At 42.6% G+C, this 15,955-nt stretch overlaps 1 protein-coding gene across 1 annotated transcript in view; it reads left to right on the top strand.

Annotated features, from left to right (window-relative positions):
- DPP6 (dipeptidyl peptidase like 6) overlaps positions 1-4,993 on the top strand; it is a 931,600-nt gene extending 926,607 nt beyond the window's left edge. The window contains 3 exon segments of the mRNA XM_030198448.1: positions 926-998; positions 1,110-1,183; positions 4,686-4,993. Of these exon segments, the coding sequence (XP_030054308.1) occupies positions 926-998; positions 1,110-1,183; positions 4,686-4,832 (294 nt within the window). The 3' untranslated portion in view covers positions 4,833-4,993.
- Positions 4,994-15,955: the final 10,962 nt, after the last annotated feature.

Here is a 15,955-nt window from a genome sequence, read left to right on the forward strand (position 1 = left end):
CTGCATTTGTGGGGAAAATGTGGGGTAGAAATGAACCGTAAATAAATAAATAAGTGCATCACTTTGCATTTCTTCACATTGAATTTTAATTGCCAAACCTTAGACCATTCTTCTAGCTTCCTCAGATCCTTTTTCATGCTTTCCACTCCCTCCCAGGTGTCCACTCTGTTGCAAATCTTAGTATCATCCACAAATAGGCAAACTTTACCTTCTAACCCTTCGGCAAAGTCTACCTTTACCTCATTTTGATCTATTACACTAGTATTCTGTAAAGAAAGCAGGCACCTAGCTTTCCTTATAGAATAAGCTCCAAATTGTTGTGTTCTTGGTGCCTAATATAGATGCTCCTTTATAGAATAACCCTCCACCTGGCTTATTTACTATCCTGATTTACTGCAGGATTTACTAAATTGGACTTTTTCTTACCTAAGTAACTTTGAAGAGACATTTAGTTTATGCATGATTCTTCTATGGTATTGATAATCCTGATACTAGGCGCTTCAGCACAGGGGCGTAGCTATGGGGAGCCACGGGGGCCTGGGCCCCTGCAAATTTTATCCGGGCCCCTGGTTTGGCTGGCAGAGGTCCCCTCACCAGCTGAAGCCTTCTTCAGTGCCGGTCTCCGGCGCAGCCTCGTTTGCTGCCCTGCTCTTCTTTCTTCTTGCTCCTCCTGTGCACGCTGACACTCCAAAGGAGTGGTGGGGGTGCGAGGTGGTGGGGGCAGCAGGGTGGCACTCAAAATGTGCCCCCAACCTCGGGCTCTGGCCCCCTCCCACCGTGAGGTCTGGTTACGCCCCTGCTTCAGCCCATTCATAATAAATAATTTATTCTTGAATTTAAGTGACGTGATAATATGATATTGCAAGTATTTAAAAGCGCCATATCTGGTACAGAAACAACAGATGTTTTCAATTTGTCTTCTCAGCTGGCCAAATTAGCACGTAAAGTGACATCGTTGAAAGAAGAGAAATATTTGATCATTCATGCAACAGCAGACGGTAATTAACTCTTTGGTTTGTCTTTGAAAAGACCAGCATGCTATAGTTTAAAATTTACTTTAATTCATATGTCCTTCCAATGCATTGCTTGACCTAAATTTTGTTTTACAGAAAAAGTCCATTTCCAGCATACGGCAGATCTTATTACACATTTAATAAGTGCAAAGGCTAATTACACATTGCAGGTAAGCACATGCGTCTTCCACCATTTCAGCAAACAAATATGTCTGCACGCATATATGCCTTGAAAAGTAGTAGTGTTTTGAGGTGCATATTTTCAGTGCAAGTATCTAAAAATGTTAAAAGCTCAATATTCCAAATACTTTCTATACGGTATCTATAACTCTGTGTACACTCACTTAATGAGTATAGAAAAGCTTTAAAAAAATGTTTGGACAGATTTCTGGAGGAAAAGTCCATAAACTGTTATTAAGGCAGTCCTGGGAAAAAGCTACTGCTTATACTTGGGATTAAGACCTGGACTGGTCTATAAAATAATGAGTGGAGTGGAATGGGTAGACGTGAATCATTTGTTTACTCTTTCCAAAAATACTAGGACTAGGGTGCATGCAATGAAGCTACAAAGTAGTAAATTTAATACGAATCGGAGAAAATATTTCTTCACTCAACATGTAATTAAACTCTGGAATTCGTTACCAGAGAATGTGGTAAAGACGGTTAGCTTAGCGGGGTTTTAAAAGGTTTGGATGGCTCCCTAAAGGAAAAGTCTATAGACCATTATTAAATTGACTTGGGGAAAATCCACTGCTTATTTCTGGGATAAGCAGCATAAAATGTATTGTACTTTTTTGGGATCTTGCCAGGTATTTGTGACCTGGATTGGCCACTGTTGGAAACAGGATGCTGGGCTTGATGGACCTTTGGTCTGTCCCAGTATGGCAATACTTATGCACTTGTATAGTTAGAAACAGGATACTGGGCTAGATGGACTCTTGGTCTGACCCAATATAGCTGTTCTTATGTTCTTAGGACTCATGTATCTTACTGCTAACAACAAATATTCTGTTGCTGGGAAATGTTTAAACAAGTGGGCTTATATATCCCCCTTTAATTCAACATCATCCCCTAGATTCTATGTATGGCATCCAGAACTCTGCGGCCAAATTTGTGCATCCACCCAAAATGCTTAAGTAAATTAATTGATAAGCTCATTAACATCAATAACTGGGTGCTAACAACCAATTATTGTTGTTAATTGGCGCTCATTAACATTTGCATGCACATCTGACTGCGCACTATTCTATAAGGCCTGGCACTTAAATCTACTAGTGTGTAATTCAAAAGGGGGATTTGGCCATGGGGTGTCAGGGGCAATGTGAAAAATTGTGCATGGAATTATAGAATATGGCCAGCATTTATACTAGATTTCAGCAGGCGTAATTCTGGCGCCTAAGGATAGGTATGGGAATCGGAGCTAAGTGACATTCTATAAAAGGCATGTGGCCTTTATAGAATCGTACTGAGCACCATTGACTGAATCCAGCCCTTTATGCCTCATACAACAAAGCAGTCTCTTCAATGTCTTTTTTTGTAGTCCTACTCTAGAAAAAATGTGAATTAATCTGATTATAATGGGGCAAAATGCTACTATACATGGCACCTAGCTCCCAGACACTTAAAAAAATAGATAAATTTCAACCACATGAACTATCCATTTTTCCCTTTCTTCTTCCACCCACCCACCCATAAGGAAAAAAGCTTTGATCCTATAGTCATATCTAGTCCTTCAATGGACTGCAAAAGAAGGTGTCCCAGTATCAGAAAATGCATCTTCCAATTAAACGTATATTAAAAGAAAATTTTCAGATAACAGGGAGGATGCTTGCATAGTTGCAAACAGCACACACACACTTTTAATTAACTTCCCCCCCCCCCCCCCCCCCCCCCCCCCGTTTACAAATCCACGATACCGGCTGCTGTGCCACAATGCCGACACAGCCCATTCAAGATCTGGTCAAAGTGAATGGGCTGTGTTGACATTACTGCAGACAAAGAATCCACTGCACGATGGCTTCCATCATTTCTTTCCTGGACAGATGGCCCGGGTATTACACTCATCCGAGAGCTTCCCTCCCTAACCGACGAGAAGCATTGCAGTTCACTTCTGGGCTGAGTTGACCCCATAGGGGGTAGCGTCAAGCTGATCCGGACTCAGAGTGACATCAAAGACTCCCATGGCCGCTGCTTCGGGCAGCTCAACAGAGAAATTCAGCACTTGACAGAAGAAAGTTTCAGCAATGGTAACTTGCCAAAATGGGGAGACTCAAAACCACACCCCGATTCACCTCAAAATGCTCATGAACCTCCCGTTTCTGAGCTCCCTTTTTTGGGCCATATGTAAATTTTAGGCGTGGATCCCGCACCTAAATTTATGTTTATGTCCCAATTAAATCTAATTAGTGCCTATGCTTGTTAAAAAGCCAATTATTGGCACTAACAAACATACCCCCTGATTCTTTAAAAGCGCACAATCAGGGGGTATGTTTGTAAGTGGGAGCCCCGCCTAGGTCCAGCCATTCTCCACCCATGTGTACACCCTCTTGAAAATACATAATAGGCACATATTTACAGAATACCACATTTGGAATATTGGCACATACCTGCATATATATATATATATGCTAGTATTTTATTTATTTATTTGTTACATTTGTATCCCACATTTTCCCACCTATTTGTAGGCTCAATGTGGCTTACATAGTACCGGAGAGGCGTTTGCAGACTCCGGTGTAAACAAATACAAAGTGATGTTGTGGTAAGATAAAGTTCATGTGTTACAGCCACATTAGGGAATCGTACAATGGAAGAGTTGTGTTATGTCCATAACGTACTTTAGTTTTGTTGTGTTGCAGTGATCAGGCATTTATGGTGGATTGGTAGGGTATGACTTTAAACATATATGTGTGTGCGTCATGCAAATAAATGTTGACACCAAGTTTATAGAATGGCTCTTTTAATGCAATGATTTTATAGCAGTCACAAAGTTCTGGCCACATGGATGTTTCTGCAACTTGAAACCACTCTACACAGCCCAAGATCTGGTCTGTAAAGAATACTGCTGAGTAGACCATGCGTTTCAATTTGCAGAGAGAATTGTTGCAGGGCTGCTGAGAGTGGGGGGAGGGGGGGGCAAACTTCCCCGTGCCTGGGCCGCCCGGCACCGGGGTCTGTCTCTCTCTTTCCTGCTCCTGACGGGACCCGGGTGATCCCGTCCCGACAGGAGCAGGAGAGAGAAAACTCTGGTGCAGGGCCCCCCATGCAGGCAGGGGAGGACCCAGAGGAGCAGATACTGCAGGTCTTCCTCCAGTGCTGCTCTTCATTCTGCCCATTGCATGCCAGTGCTAAGTGGCTGCTTTTCCTCTCAGCGCATGCTCGGTTTTGAAACCAAGCATGTGCTAACAAAACAAGCTGGGGCAGGCAATCGACAGCGTGAAGAGCAACGCTGGAGAAACATGTCTGCTGCTGGCGGGGCCTCCTGCCAGCCAAGGTATTTACATTGCAGTTGCTGCAGCGATCCGGGGGGGCAGCAGTGATAATCGTGGGGGGGGGGGGGGCACAGCGGCGACAATTGTGGTGGGGGCGGCCTGGGCCTGGCTCAGTCTCTCAGCGGCCCTGAATTGTTGATGCAGGGTGTCTCCACTATAACACCGTATTCTTCCTTCACAGATCTACCCCGATGAAAGTCATTATATTAGCAACACTGCAGTGGAACAGCACTTGCACAAGTCAGTTATAAATTTCTTTGAGGAATGTTTCAGGATTCAAGACAAAATTCCAGTAGCAGCAATGGAAGAAGACGAGGAGGAAGATTAACCTTGGCTCGTGCTAAGCGTACGGCTGTTCCTTACTTAACAATATGCAAGTGAATTGTATTCCTTGGGAAAGAACAACAGAAACAAAAGAAATGTAACATTTAGCATGTGTTTAACAAAACTGAAAGTAGTGTCCCTGGCTGCTTATTCGAGTGAACTTCTTCCTGGATGGAAGATCCCGAAGCATGGTGTGAACTCAGCAGAACCTGCTGTCAGAAAGCACTCTGTCATCTTCCCGTTTCCACCGAACTGCTGGTGTATTTCTGCAGAGGGCCATCTCGAAGTCCACTGTACAAACCACAAGGCTCTGTTTACCAGTGAAGAAACTAACATGACCAGAAAAACCCATCACCCTACCGAGTCATTTGTGTCAGACTAAACTAATTTGTGGGAAAAGATTATAGCACAATTATTTCAAGGACACTAATTCAGAGTTTTGCTTGCTCTCCACCACATTTCCAAGAAGCATTGTTGCTATGGGGCTGCTTTGATGAGTGAGAACTTTTATGAACTGTCTTTCCAAGTGGAATATAGATAACATTACGTCATTATTGCCTATTTTTGATAGAGGATTTTTTTTTTCCGACAGTTGAGTCTTCATTGAATCGGATCCGTCCTTTTGCTTATCTTATGTAATGGAAGAGACTCTGAAACCCACACGATGTCATAGAGGATGTTTGCTTCAAATATTGTAGATACTAATGACAGATTAGCAAGTCCTTTTCTACAATAGCAGAAAGGAGTATTTCATTACTGTATAGTTTCCTCTCGGATTTGGATTGATGCATTATCTTCATTATAAATACTCAATTGACAGGTCAGTTTTCAAAGGGACTTACATGTTGAGTAGTAGCCACTACGGGCCTTATTCTATAAAGGTTACACTCCTAAATTTAGGAGCGTAATTTATACTCCTAACTGTATATGACCATTATAGGCCCTAAATTAGGAGCATAGATTAAGCTTGTAATTTAGGAGCATAAATTTAGGAACATAACCTTTATAGAATAAGGCCCGAAATGTACAAGTCCCTTGTTCATGAATTTTCTGCTGCACTATATCAATAGTGCTGCTGAAAATCTCTTTAAGCATTGCAAGTGGAGGGCGGTTCTATAAAGGGGAGCCTATTCTATAAAGGAAGGTAGGTGCCTACTTCTCTTTATAGAATACTGGTGTGGCAAGACAACTAGGTGCCTCTATTGGAGACGTAATCATTTATGCCAGTCATAGAACTGGTGTAAATCATCATGCCTAGATTGCTAGAAACACATGTAAATTATAGAGTGCTATAATTTTTCACTCGGAATTGTGCTGCCCCCCCACTCATACTCCACACAGAATCTGCCCATGTCTACTCCCAGCTTCAAAACACGCACAATCGCATTTAAGCACCATTTTATATAATAGCGCGTAGCCAGGATGTACCCAAAATACACAGGTATATGCCAGCATTCTAGTCATTTACTAACGTAGTTGGCACTCTCCTTATAGAATTACACCCACACCCCCAGATTGGCATGCAAATTTCCACATGCAAAGTTGTGTACTATCCTGAGGTGCTAACGAGCCAATTAATGCCAATAAATTGGGAGCTAGCAAGCACTTATTGGCATTCATTGGCAACAGTTTGGATATACATGTGCATCTTGTTTCGCACTATTCTATAATGATCCGTGTGGAACTCAAAAGAGGGTATGGCCATGGGAGGGACATGGGTGGGTCAGGGGCATTCAGTGAAGATGCACGCAGTATTACTGAATACCGGGGATCCGCGCCTAAATTATGTACCAGGATTTACACCAGGTTTCAGTTGGTGAAAATCCTCGTGCCCAAAGTTTGGTGTGGCAATTGCCTCTAAGCACCATTCTATAAATGACGTGCAACTTGGAGCACCGTTTATAGACTAGCACTCCACACAAATTGTTTTTTTTGGCGCTGTTTTATTTTGAGCGTCATGTACTGAATCTAGTCCATAGTGTCATGGTGGAAGAAAGGCATTCTATTTATTTAAAACTTTCTATTCCACACTATCACAAAATTTCTGGGTGGTTCACGATGCATGTAGGGGGTAATTCTGTAAAGTGGCTGCCAACATTAAAGCACCAAGTATGCGCAGAAATGACCAGAATACCAGCTTATATGCGCATATGTGTGACACTATTCCAGCTATGCGCTGTTCTATAAAAAGGTGCCTCAATGTGATGGTGGGATCCACATAGGCAGAGTATGGATGAGGCACACTGCTAGGCATGTAAATTGTTGAATACTCTCATTTCCATATGTGTTGTACAAATTCATATGCAAGCATTTACTCCAGCTCTATGGCTAACATAACTGCTCGCACCTAAATTATACGTGTGTATTTTAACTGTTACACTGGTATTTATAAAGGAAAGTAAGCTTCCTTCATAGAAAAGGTACCAGTGGTGTACCTAGCCTGGTTGTCACCCAGGGCGGAGCACCCCCTCTTCTAGGCACATCACACTGCCCCACCCCCTGCTCTGCTGGTCCCCTACCCCTCTCTGACGTCAAGTTCCTGTTCCAGAGCAGGGGACCGGCAGAGACGACAGTCATGCAACTGCTCAGTGCACCCCCTTGCTGTCTGCACCCAGGGCAGACTGCATCCATCACCCCGCCCTTGGTGCGCCACTGATAGGTGCGCTGTTGTAGAACTGCCCTTTCAGTGATGAAATACAGTCACTCTCCATATAGTTTATTAAGTGATTTCATTTAGGGCAGAAAAAATTGGCCTAAATTAAATCACATACCTGCTAATTGTGTGTGCAGGTTCTAGAATACTGCCAGTTACATGCATAGCTTAATTGTTAGACACTAATTGGCATTAACAAACAATATTTGGCTATAATAAGAATTAATTGGTGCTAATTTGCAATGACCTGTGTAACTGCATTTAGTCGGTATTCTATAACCTTAGCACAGGGGTAGGCAGCTCCGGTCCTCGAGAGCCGCAGGCAGGTCAGGTTTTCAGGATATCCACAATGAATATGCAGGAGATAGATTTGCATACCATGGAGGCAGTGCTTGCAAATCTATCTCCTGCATATTCATTGTGGATATCCTGAAAACCTGACCTGCCTGCAGCTCTCGAGGACCGGAGTTGCCTACTCCTGCCTTAGCACATAATTTCTTTAGTGAGCAACTGCTAGAAGGTGTGGATGTGGGAGGGGCATGTGAGGGTGTGGGCGGTTCAGGGGCGTGCCTAGTACTTATGTGCTAAGGTTCTAGAATACTATCAGTTATGCACTTAACTGACAGATGTTAAGTGCGAGCATTACATCAGGCATTGAGCTAGCATAAGTGCTCCTGCCTAAAGTTAACCCCATAACTACCGACTTACATTAGTATTCCATAGCAGCAATTATGCACCCTCAGAGGATAATTCTCTACAGGTTGCCAAATGTTAGGTGCCGGGACGATGCATACTAAGGGCAAGATTCTATAGATGGCGCCAAAAAAGTGCTATTCTACAAGTCATGCAAGTTAGGCGCTGTTTATAGAATAGTACTTATGCCCAGGAATCATGCCTAACTTTAGGCATGGCTATTTGCACCAGCTGAAACCTACATTAGATGCATATTCCCCCCTCATTCTATAAAAACACGCATGACCCTCCCATTTCTGCACCCCATTTTTTAACTCCCACATAAAATTTAGGTACATATATTTCAATTAAATCTAATTAGGGCCAATAGTTGGTTAAGCCAATTATCAGCACTAATTAGTTCATTATTTAATTAAATTGTGTGCACAAATTGGGCATGCACTCAAATTTGCATTCACAATTTTTGGTAGCTTTTATAGAATTTGGGGATAAATGCAAATGCTATAACTGCTATTGCACACATAAATGCCATTGCTGAATATCAGTGTAAGCCTGCAGTTACATTCCTAACTTTAGACATACACACAAGAAAACCACAGAAGTGGAGAAACTGGATTTTCTACAAGAAGAGTACAGATGCAAGGGAGTAGCGTGATCAACAAGACACTTCCAAGCAAAACCAAGGAGACGAGAGATGGCAAAATATTCTTTAATAGTGGATAAAACTCGACATGGCACCGTGTTTCGACGAACACCGCCTGCCTCAGGAGTCTTTTTAAAGACTAGATTGGGTATGCTTGCTCCATCTGGCTGCATCTACAATTGATCACCATTCACAGACTTCTGAGGCAGGCGGTGTTCGCCAAAATACGGTGCCGTATCGAGTCTTATCCACTATTAAAGAATATTTTGCCGTCTCTCGTTGCCTTGGTTGTGTTTGGAAGTGTCTTGTTGATCTCGCTACTGCCTTGCAACTGTAACTTTAGGCATGAGCACTTACACTACCTGAAAGTTTGGAGTAAATGCTTGCGCTGAACTGACAGTATTCTAGAACCCACATACGTAAGTGCTGGGCACACCCCTGACCTGCCCATGCCCCCTTTGCAGTTGCATACTATGGATTTTGAGTGCTCAGTGTATAGAATCCTGACTAAGGGTACTTATACGTATAACTGCAAATTCTGCAAATCAGTGCCAACACCAATTGTAGCCAATTATTGCTTTTTAATGCCAATTAGCCGCTAATTATTAAGCTGCTCACATAATTAGTACTATTCTATAACTGTGCACTGAAGACTATAGAATTAGGGGCAACAGAGTGGAGGAGTACCCTGGTGGTTAGTGCAGTGGGCTTTGATTCTGGTGAACTGGGTTCAATTCCCACCACAGCTCCTTGTGACTCTGGGCAAGTCACTTAACCCTCTATTGCCCCAGGTACAAAATAAGTACCTGTATATAATATGTAAACCACTTTGATTGTAACCACAGAAAGGCAGTATATCAAGTCTATGGCTGAACATCACCTCTACATGTATTAGCTTCTGGTCTATGTGTATATTCAGCACTGTTGACAATTCATGTAGCGGTACTGAATGTACCTGTTTCTTAAAATGCCACAGTCAGCGTTTTAAAAAAATCCATTAACCACAGGGTCTAAGTATTGACTTATATATTTCTAAAATTTTAAGTAAAAAAAAAAAATTAGCATTTATTACAGTACAATAATAACTCCTCCCCCACCACCACTGTCTTTTGTGTAAACCTGCCAAAACTGTTTTCGGTTGGAAATTGTTGAATCCCTTGTTCCGAGGGAAGTATCAGGTTATCATTTGTGACAAAGACCCTGGTACATAGATTTGACCAAATGTGGAGCCAGTATTAACGTTGCACTGTTCATTTCATTGTAAGTATGGAATGTAAGTAAGCTGTCTGTAAAAGCCCCAAACAACGATGTAGTCTTGTGTTTTGACATGCATGCTGTCACTCCTTTGCAAACCGGATCTCTTTAGGACTGCGGGCTTTAAATAGAAAACTAACGTATCTAATTTTATTCTTTGTACAGCTTGAATGTCAATGCAGGTCTATATATTTTTACATAGTTCCATGAGTAATATCACGTCCTGTCGCTATTAATGCCGTTCTTCACTGTTTCATATTTTTACCTTGGTGCTTGAATGTTAATTGTGCTACCTTGATCTTCTTGAAAAATGTCTACTACCGAACACATTTTTTTTTGCTTTTTTTTAACTTTTTGTTTACATCAAAATGTTGTGAAAAACAATAAAGCTGCTTTCTTCTGCGAAATGCCAAACCGGGGGGGGGGGGGGGGGGGGGGGAGGTATGTTGTTAACAGTGTGCTATGGTAATGGGCTATAAAGTGAAAAAAGAACTTGACCTGAAATATGTACAATTTTCTGTGTCCACCATTTTTTAGAGGAGGAAAGTTAGGATTTGGCATGGTAGCATTGGTTGTCCATGGAATAAAACATTATTTTACCATCTTGTGGTTTCTATTTTTACAATATGTCTATTACTATGGACTTCTGTAGCGCTTTTAACCAAAACACAATAATGATAAATCATGAGGCCAGGCCCCAGAAGCGTAGCCCGGTTGAAGGCGCAGGGGGAGCGGAGAGCGGACTTCCACCGGCGCCGGCACGTGTTTTAAATGCGACAGATTATGTAAAAAAAATAGGCGCCAGCACTGACAGTACGTTTGGGGGAGCGGCCACCCCCCTGGCGCACCCCCTAGCTACGCCTCTGCCAGGCCCATCTGAAAGTGTATTAGGAAGCATTGACATGCCATTGCTAAATTCAGTTTTCTGTGTCATGAAAAGGCAGATTGTACCAGCTCAGAGTGAAACAGGCAGTTTTCTGAAACGTGGCTGGGTCAGGTTTCCTTTGACGAATTGCTCCAATAAATTTTTCTGCGGTTGCCACACTGTCTTCCTGTCATGCGCTGGGTGTTCTGGAACTCCCATTGTTATACCTTGGTGGAACTCTCCATCTTCTTATTTCTGGCTCGTGTGAAGGATAAGCTGTCATCAAAGCCAAAAATCGACACTGCATGGGGCAAAGGAAAGTGAAGGAGATTTCTCTGTAATTACAGTCAGTAACTACTACTACTACTACTTAACATTTCTAAAGCGCTACTAGGGTTACGCAGCGCTGTACAATTTAACATGGAAGGACAGTCCCTGCTCAAGGAGCTTACAATCTAAAAGACAGGTGTACAATCTAAAGACGAGTGTACAATCTAAAAGACAAGTGTAGAGTCGATCTGATAGGGCATACTATATTTCTCGAAAGGTTAGGTGCCGAAAGCAGCATTGAAGAGGTGAGTTTTAAGCAGAGATTTGAAGATGGGTAGGGAGGGGGCTTGGCGAAGAAGTCCTGAACTGATTTCCAGGACTTCACCTGAATTGCAGTTCAATGCCATAAATACTAGACCACTACTCTTCCTATATTTACCTGTGTATGATAAGCAGAGCTGCATAAGTGATCTGCAGTTTAATGGACTTCTCTTCTCTGCAATAAAATTTAAAACGCAGGTTAAAGTCATCTTGCATATGCTATGCATGCACTTAAAATAGCATGCTTTACGGCATAGCCTGCAGGCCAGTGGCAACCACCATTGTCCCTAGGGGCCCGATGCACAAAGCTTACTGTGCTTGCAATGTTTGCTTTAGATTGATTGTAGTGGGTCGAAAGCAAACATTATTTAGCATCTAATGCCCAAAGGATTCTGAATGACTTTAACCGTTCTCCGTAGCAGCTAGGGATAATCCACTGCAAATGTATTACAACGAGCTCATTAGTATTAAAATGAGCATTCCATAAGATGCACAGAAAGGAGCACCTAACTTTAATGTGCAAACTTTTCTGGGAGATTTGGAGTTGTCCTGTGAGGGCAACTTCTGGGAGGAGCAATGTGCTTGCATTTTTCAATAGCAAGAGGAACAAAACAGTGTGGGAGACCAGAGAACAGCTTAGAGGGGCAGAGATACAAAAGCAGACAGCCAATTGTCTGGGGAAAGACCCTATGATGACAGCTGGAGTGCTTTCAGCAAGGAGGAGATTCCCAAGCATGTTGGCAAAATCTATTGGAGCAGACAAAGGGAAAGCAAGTAAGGTGCAAGAGAGCACCGTAGGGGAAAAGAGAATTGGGACAGTGGAGTCAGCTTCAGAGCACTGCAGGGGAAGGTGCAGCAGTGGGACAAAATGATTCCTAGGCATGCACAGAACATGGACACTTACCGAGAGACACTGTTCTGCGCATGTGCTAGGTGCTTTCCCTAGCAAGCCACTTGCAGAATTTCCGTGCATCTCATTTGCATGGGATTCCCTTTGAGCATTGGTCGCTGTTTAGAAATCAGTAAGTTCACCCACTGCTACCATATTTAACAACGGCTTTTGAGTATCGGGGCCTAAGTGTCACTCCCTGACTCTGTCCCCAGTGCGTTTTCTCAGACTTGCTGCTAGCATTCCATCATAACAGTTATTTTGTTTAATACCTGAACCATGCAGCTCTAGGTAAGTTTAAACTATGTACTGTCCAAAATCCCACTCTAATCTCACAAACCTGAGAGAGCACCTTGCAGTTCAAAACATACTGCAGCTACTTGGTACTGGAAGAAAACAAAATAGCTGTTCAGAAAGACACACCACAAACAAGCCTCCGGAGAAATGTACAGGGAAATGACAAACTGGAGAGGGAAAGGGATGGATAGTAGATGATGGCAGATAAAGACCTGCTATCCAGTCTGCCCAACAAGATAAACTCATATGTGCTACTTTATATGTATACCTGACCTTGATTTGTCCTTGCCATTTTCAGGACACAGACCGTAGAAGTCTGCACACAACTAGCCCCGCCTCCCAACCACCGGTGCTGCCACTCAATCTCCACTAAACAGCATAAAATCAGTTTTACTCTTTTAGGATCTTGCTAGGTACTTGTGACTTGGATTAGTCACTGCTGGAAACAGAATGCTGGGCTTGATGAACCTTCGGTCTGACCCTATATGGTAATGCTTATGTTCTATTGGGAGAGAGGATGGTGGAGGTTCACAGGGTGTCTGCTGCTTTATCTGATGGTAGTCTTGGCTTTTGCACTGAATTATTTTTGACACTGGCCATGCTTGAAAAAGAAAATGAAGACTTCTGCTATGCAGTAAAGATTTAATATGCATGGTATAATCTTCATCCATCACATAAGCATTAAAGTTAGTGAGGGTGGCCACCAAATAAAAACATCTGGGCAAGTTATCCAAACATCTACATTTATTACAGCTGTTTGAAGGTTATTTTATAACAGGTGGCCTAAGTAGAAAGTCCAAGTAGATGCCTAAGTTTGAGCTATTTTATATAGCAGCATGCCCCTTAAGCACTATTCTGAAAATACCTGCTTCATTTGGGAGACTGGGCATCCAAATGGAAAATGACATTCAGTGTGAGCAAGTGCAAAGTGATACATGCAGGGAAGAGGAACCCAAACTATAACTGCATGATACAAGGCTCCACATTAGGAGTCAGTATTCAGGAAACGGATTTAGGTGTGCTTCTGGATGGTATGTTGAAATCCTTAGCTCAGTGTGTAGCAGCAGCTAAGAAAGAAATGAAATATTAGGAAATGAATGGAGAACAAAACTGAGAATATTATAATGCCTTTGTATCGCTCCATGGTGCGACTGCACCTTGAATATTGTGTGCAATTTTGGTCACCACATCTCAAAAAAGATATAGTGAAATTAGAAAAGGTACATAAGTAATGCCACACTGGGAAAAGACCAAGGGTCCATCAAGCCCAGCATCCTGTCCATGACAGCGGCCAATCCACGCCAAGGGCACAGGGAAGGACGACGAAAATGATAAAGGGGATGGGACGACTTCCCTATGAGGAATGGGTAAAGCGGCTAGGGTTCATCATCTGGGCAAGTCACTTAACCCTCCATTGCCTACCGCATTGAGCCTGCCATGAGTGGGAAAGCGCGGGGTACAAATGTAACAAAAAATAAATAAACTTGGAGAAAAGACAGCTGGGAGGAGATAATTACCTCTCCACCCTTATCTCCCCTTACACTCCTACCCGAAACTTCCGCTCACAGGACAAATCCCTCCTCTCTGTACCCTTCTCCACCACCGCCAACTCCAGGCTCCGCCCTTTCTGCCTCGCCTCTCCCTATGCTTGGAATAAACTTCCTGAGCCCATACGCCAAGCCCCCTCCCTGTCCATCTTCAAATCCTTGCTCAAAGCCCACCTCTTCAATATCACCTTCGGCACCTAACCATTATACCTCTATTCAGGAAATCTAGACTGCCTCACTTTGTTTGACTGCACATTTTGTCCATTAGATTGTAAGCTCCTTTGAGTAAGGACTGTCCTTCTTTGTCAAACTGTACAGCGCTGAGTAACCCTAGTAGCACTTTAGAAGTGTTAAGTAGTAGTAGTAGGTCTGTAAAATACTGAGTGGAGTAGAACAAGTAGATGTGAGTCACTTGTTTACTCTTTCCAAAAATACAAGGACTAGGGGACATGCAATGAAACTACTAAATAGTACTTTTAAAACAAATAGAACATATTTCTTCACTCGATGAATAATTAAACTCTGGAATTCTTTGCCAGAGAATGTGGTAAAAGCAGCATAGTGAGGTTTAAAAAAAAAAGGCTTGGACAAGTTCCTAAAAGAAAAGTCCATAAGCCATTATTAAGATGGGCTTGGGAAAATCCATTGCTTATTTCTGGGATATGCAGCATAAAATCTGTTTTACTCTTTTGGGATCTTGATGGATACCTGTGACCTGGATTGACCACTGTTGGAAACAGGATACTGGGCTTGATGGACCTTCGTTCTCTCCCAGTATGGCAACACTTATGTTCTTATAGCTCTGGAACAGCAGAAAGAATTTGTAGATGTTTCTGATGCTGAAGAATGCTGGGACCTCTAGAATGGTACACGGGGATTCCAATGGTATAGAAGGTGGGTGATTAATCAGGGTAGCCTGACTTTTTTTCATTTTTTAGCAGGGAAGAAGGGAGAGAGGAAGATAGTTTCCCTTAGAGAAGTTTCTGCCTTTGACATCACAAGATTGCGACATCTCAGTGTTTGAGAAGATCATATATATTTTAAACACATTTATATATTGCCTTCCTGACAATCATCCAATGCAATTTACAATTTATGTACATAATCCGGTGAATATTCAGCTGATGGTGATCAGCAGTTTTTTAAGGACTGACCATAGCCAGCTAAGGGGCCCTTTTACTAAGGCATGCTGAAAAATGTCCTGCGCTTGTGTAGGCGCATGTATTGGACACATGCAAGTCCATTTTTCAGTGTGCCTTTTTTTGGGCCAAAAATGGGCATGCGGCAAAATTAAAATTGTCGCACGTCCATTTTGGGCCTGAGACGTTACTACCACCAATTGACTCTGCGGTACAGTCTCACACGTTAACCGGGCGGTAATCTTTCAGTGCGCGTACTGCCAATTACCCCCCGGTTAGTGCCACGCAGTTAAAAAAATATATATATTTTCTGCCACGTGTATTGGACACAGGTAAAAATAAGAATTACCACCTGGGCCATGCGGTAGCCGGGTGGTAGTTCTAATTTGGTACATGTTATATGCACGTAGGCACCTATACACCTTAGTAAAAGGGCCTCTAAATTAGGCCCATATATTCAATGCCATTTCATAAAAAGAATACACATATATGGAGGAAAAGGACCCACATCGGCTTTTACACCTGCTCAATGGCACATATAGATTTTTATAAAATT

Source organism: Microcaecilia unicolor, chromosome 1 (assembly GCF_901765095.1).
Source record: "Microcaecilia unicolor chromosome 1, aMicUni1.1, whole genome shotgun sequence".
In the NCBI taxonomy this organism is placed as follows: Eukaryota; Metazoa; Chordata; class Amphibia; order Gymnophiona; family Siphonopidae; genus Microcaecilia; species Microcaecilia unicolor.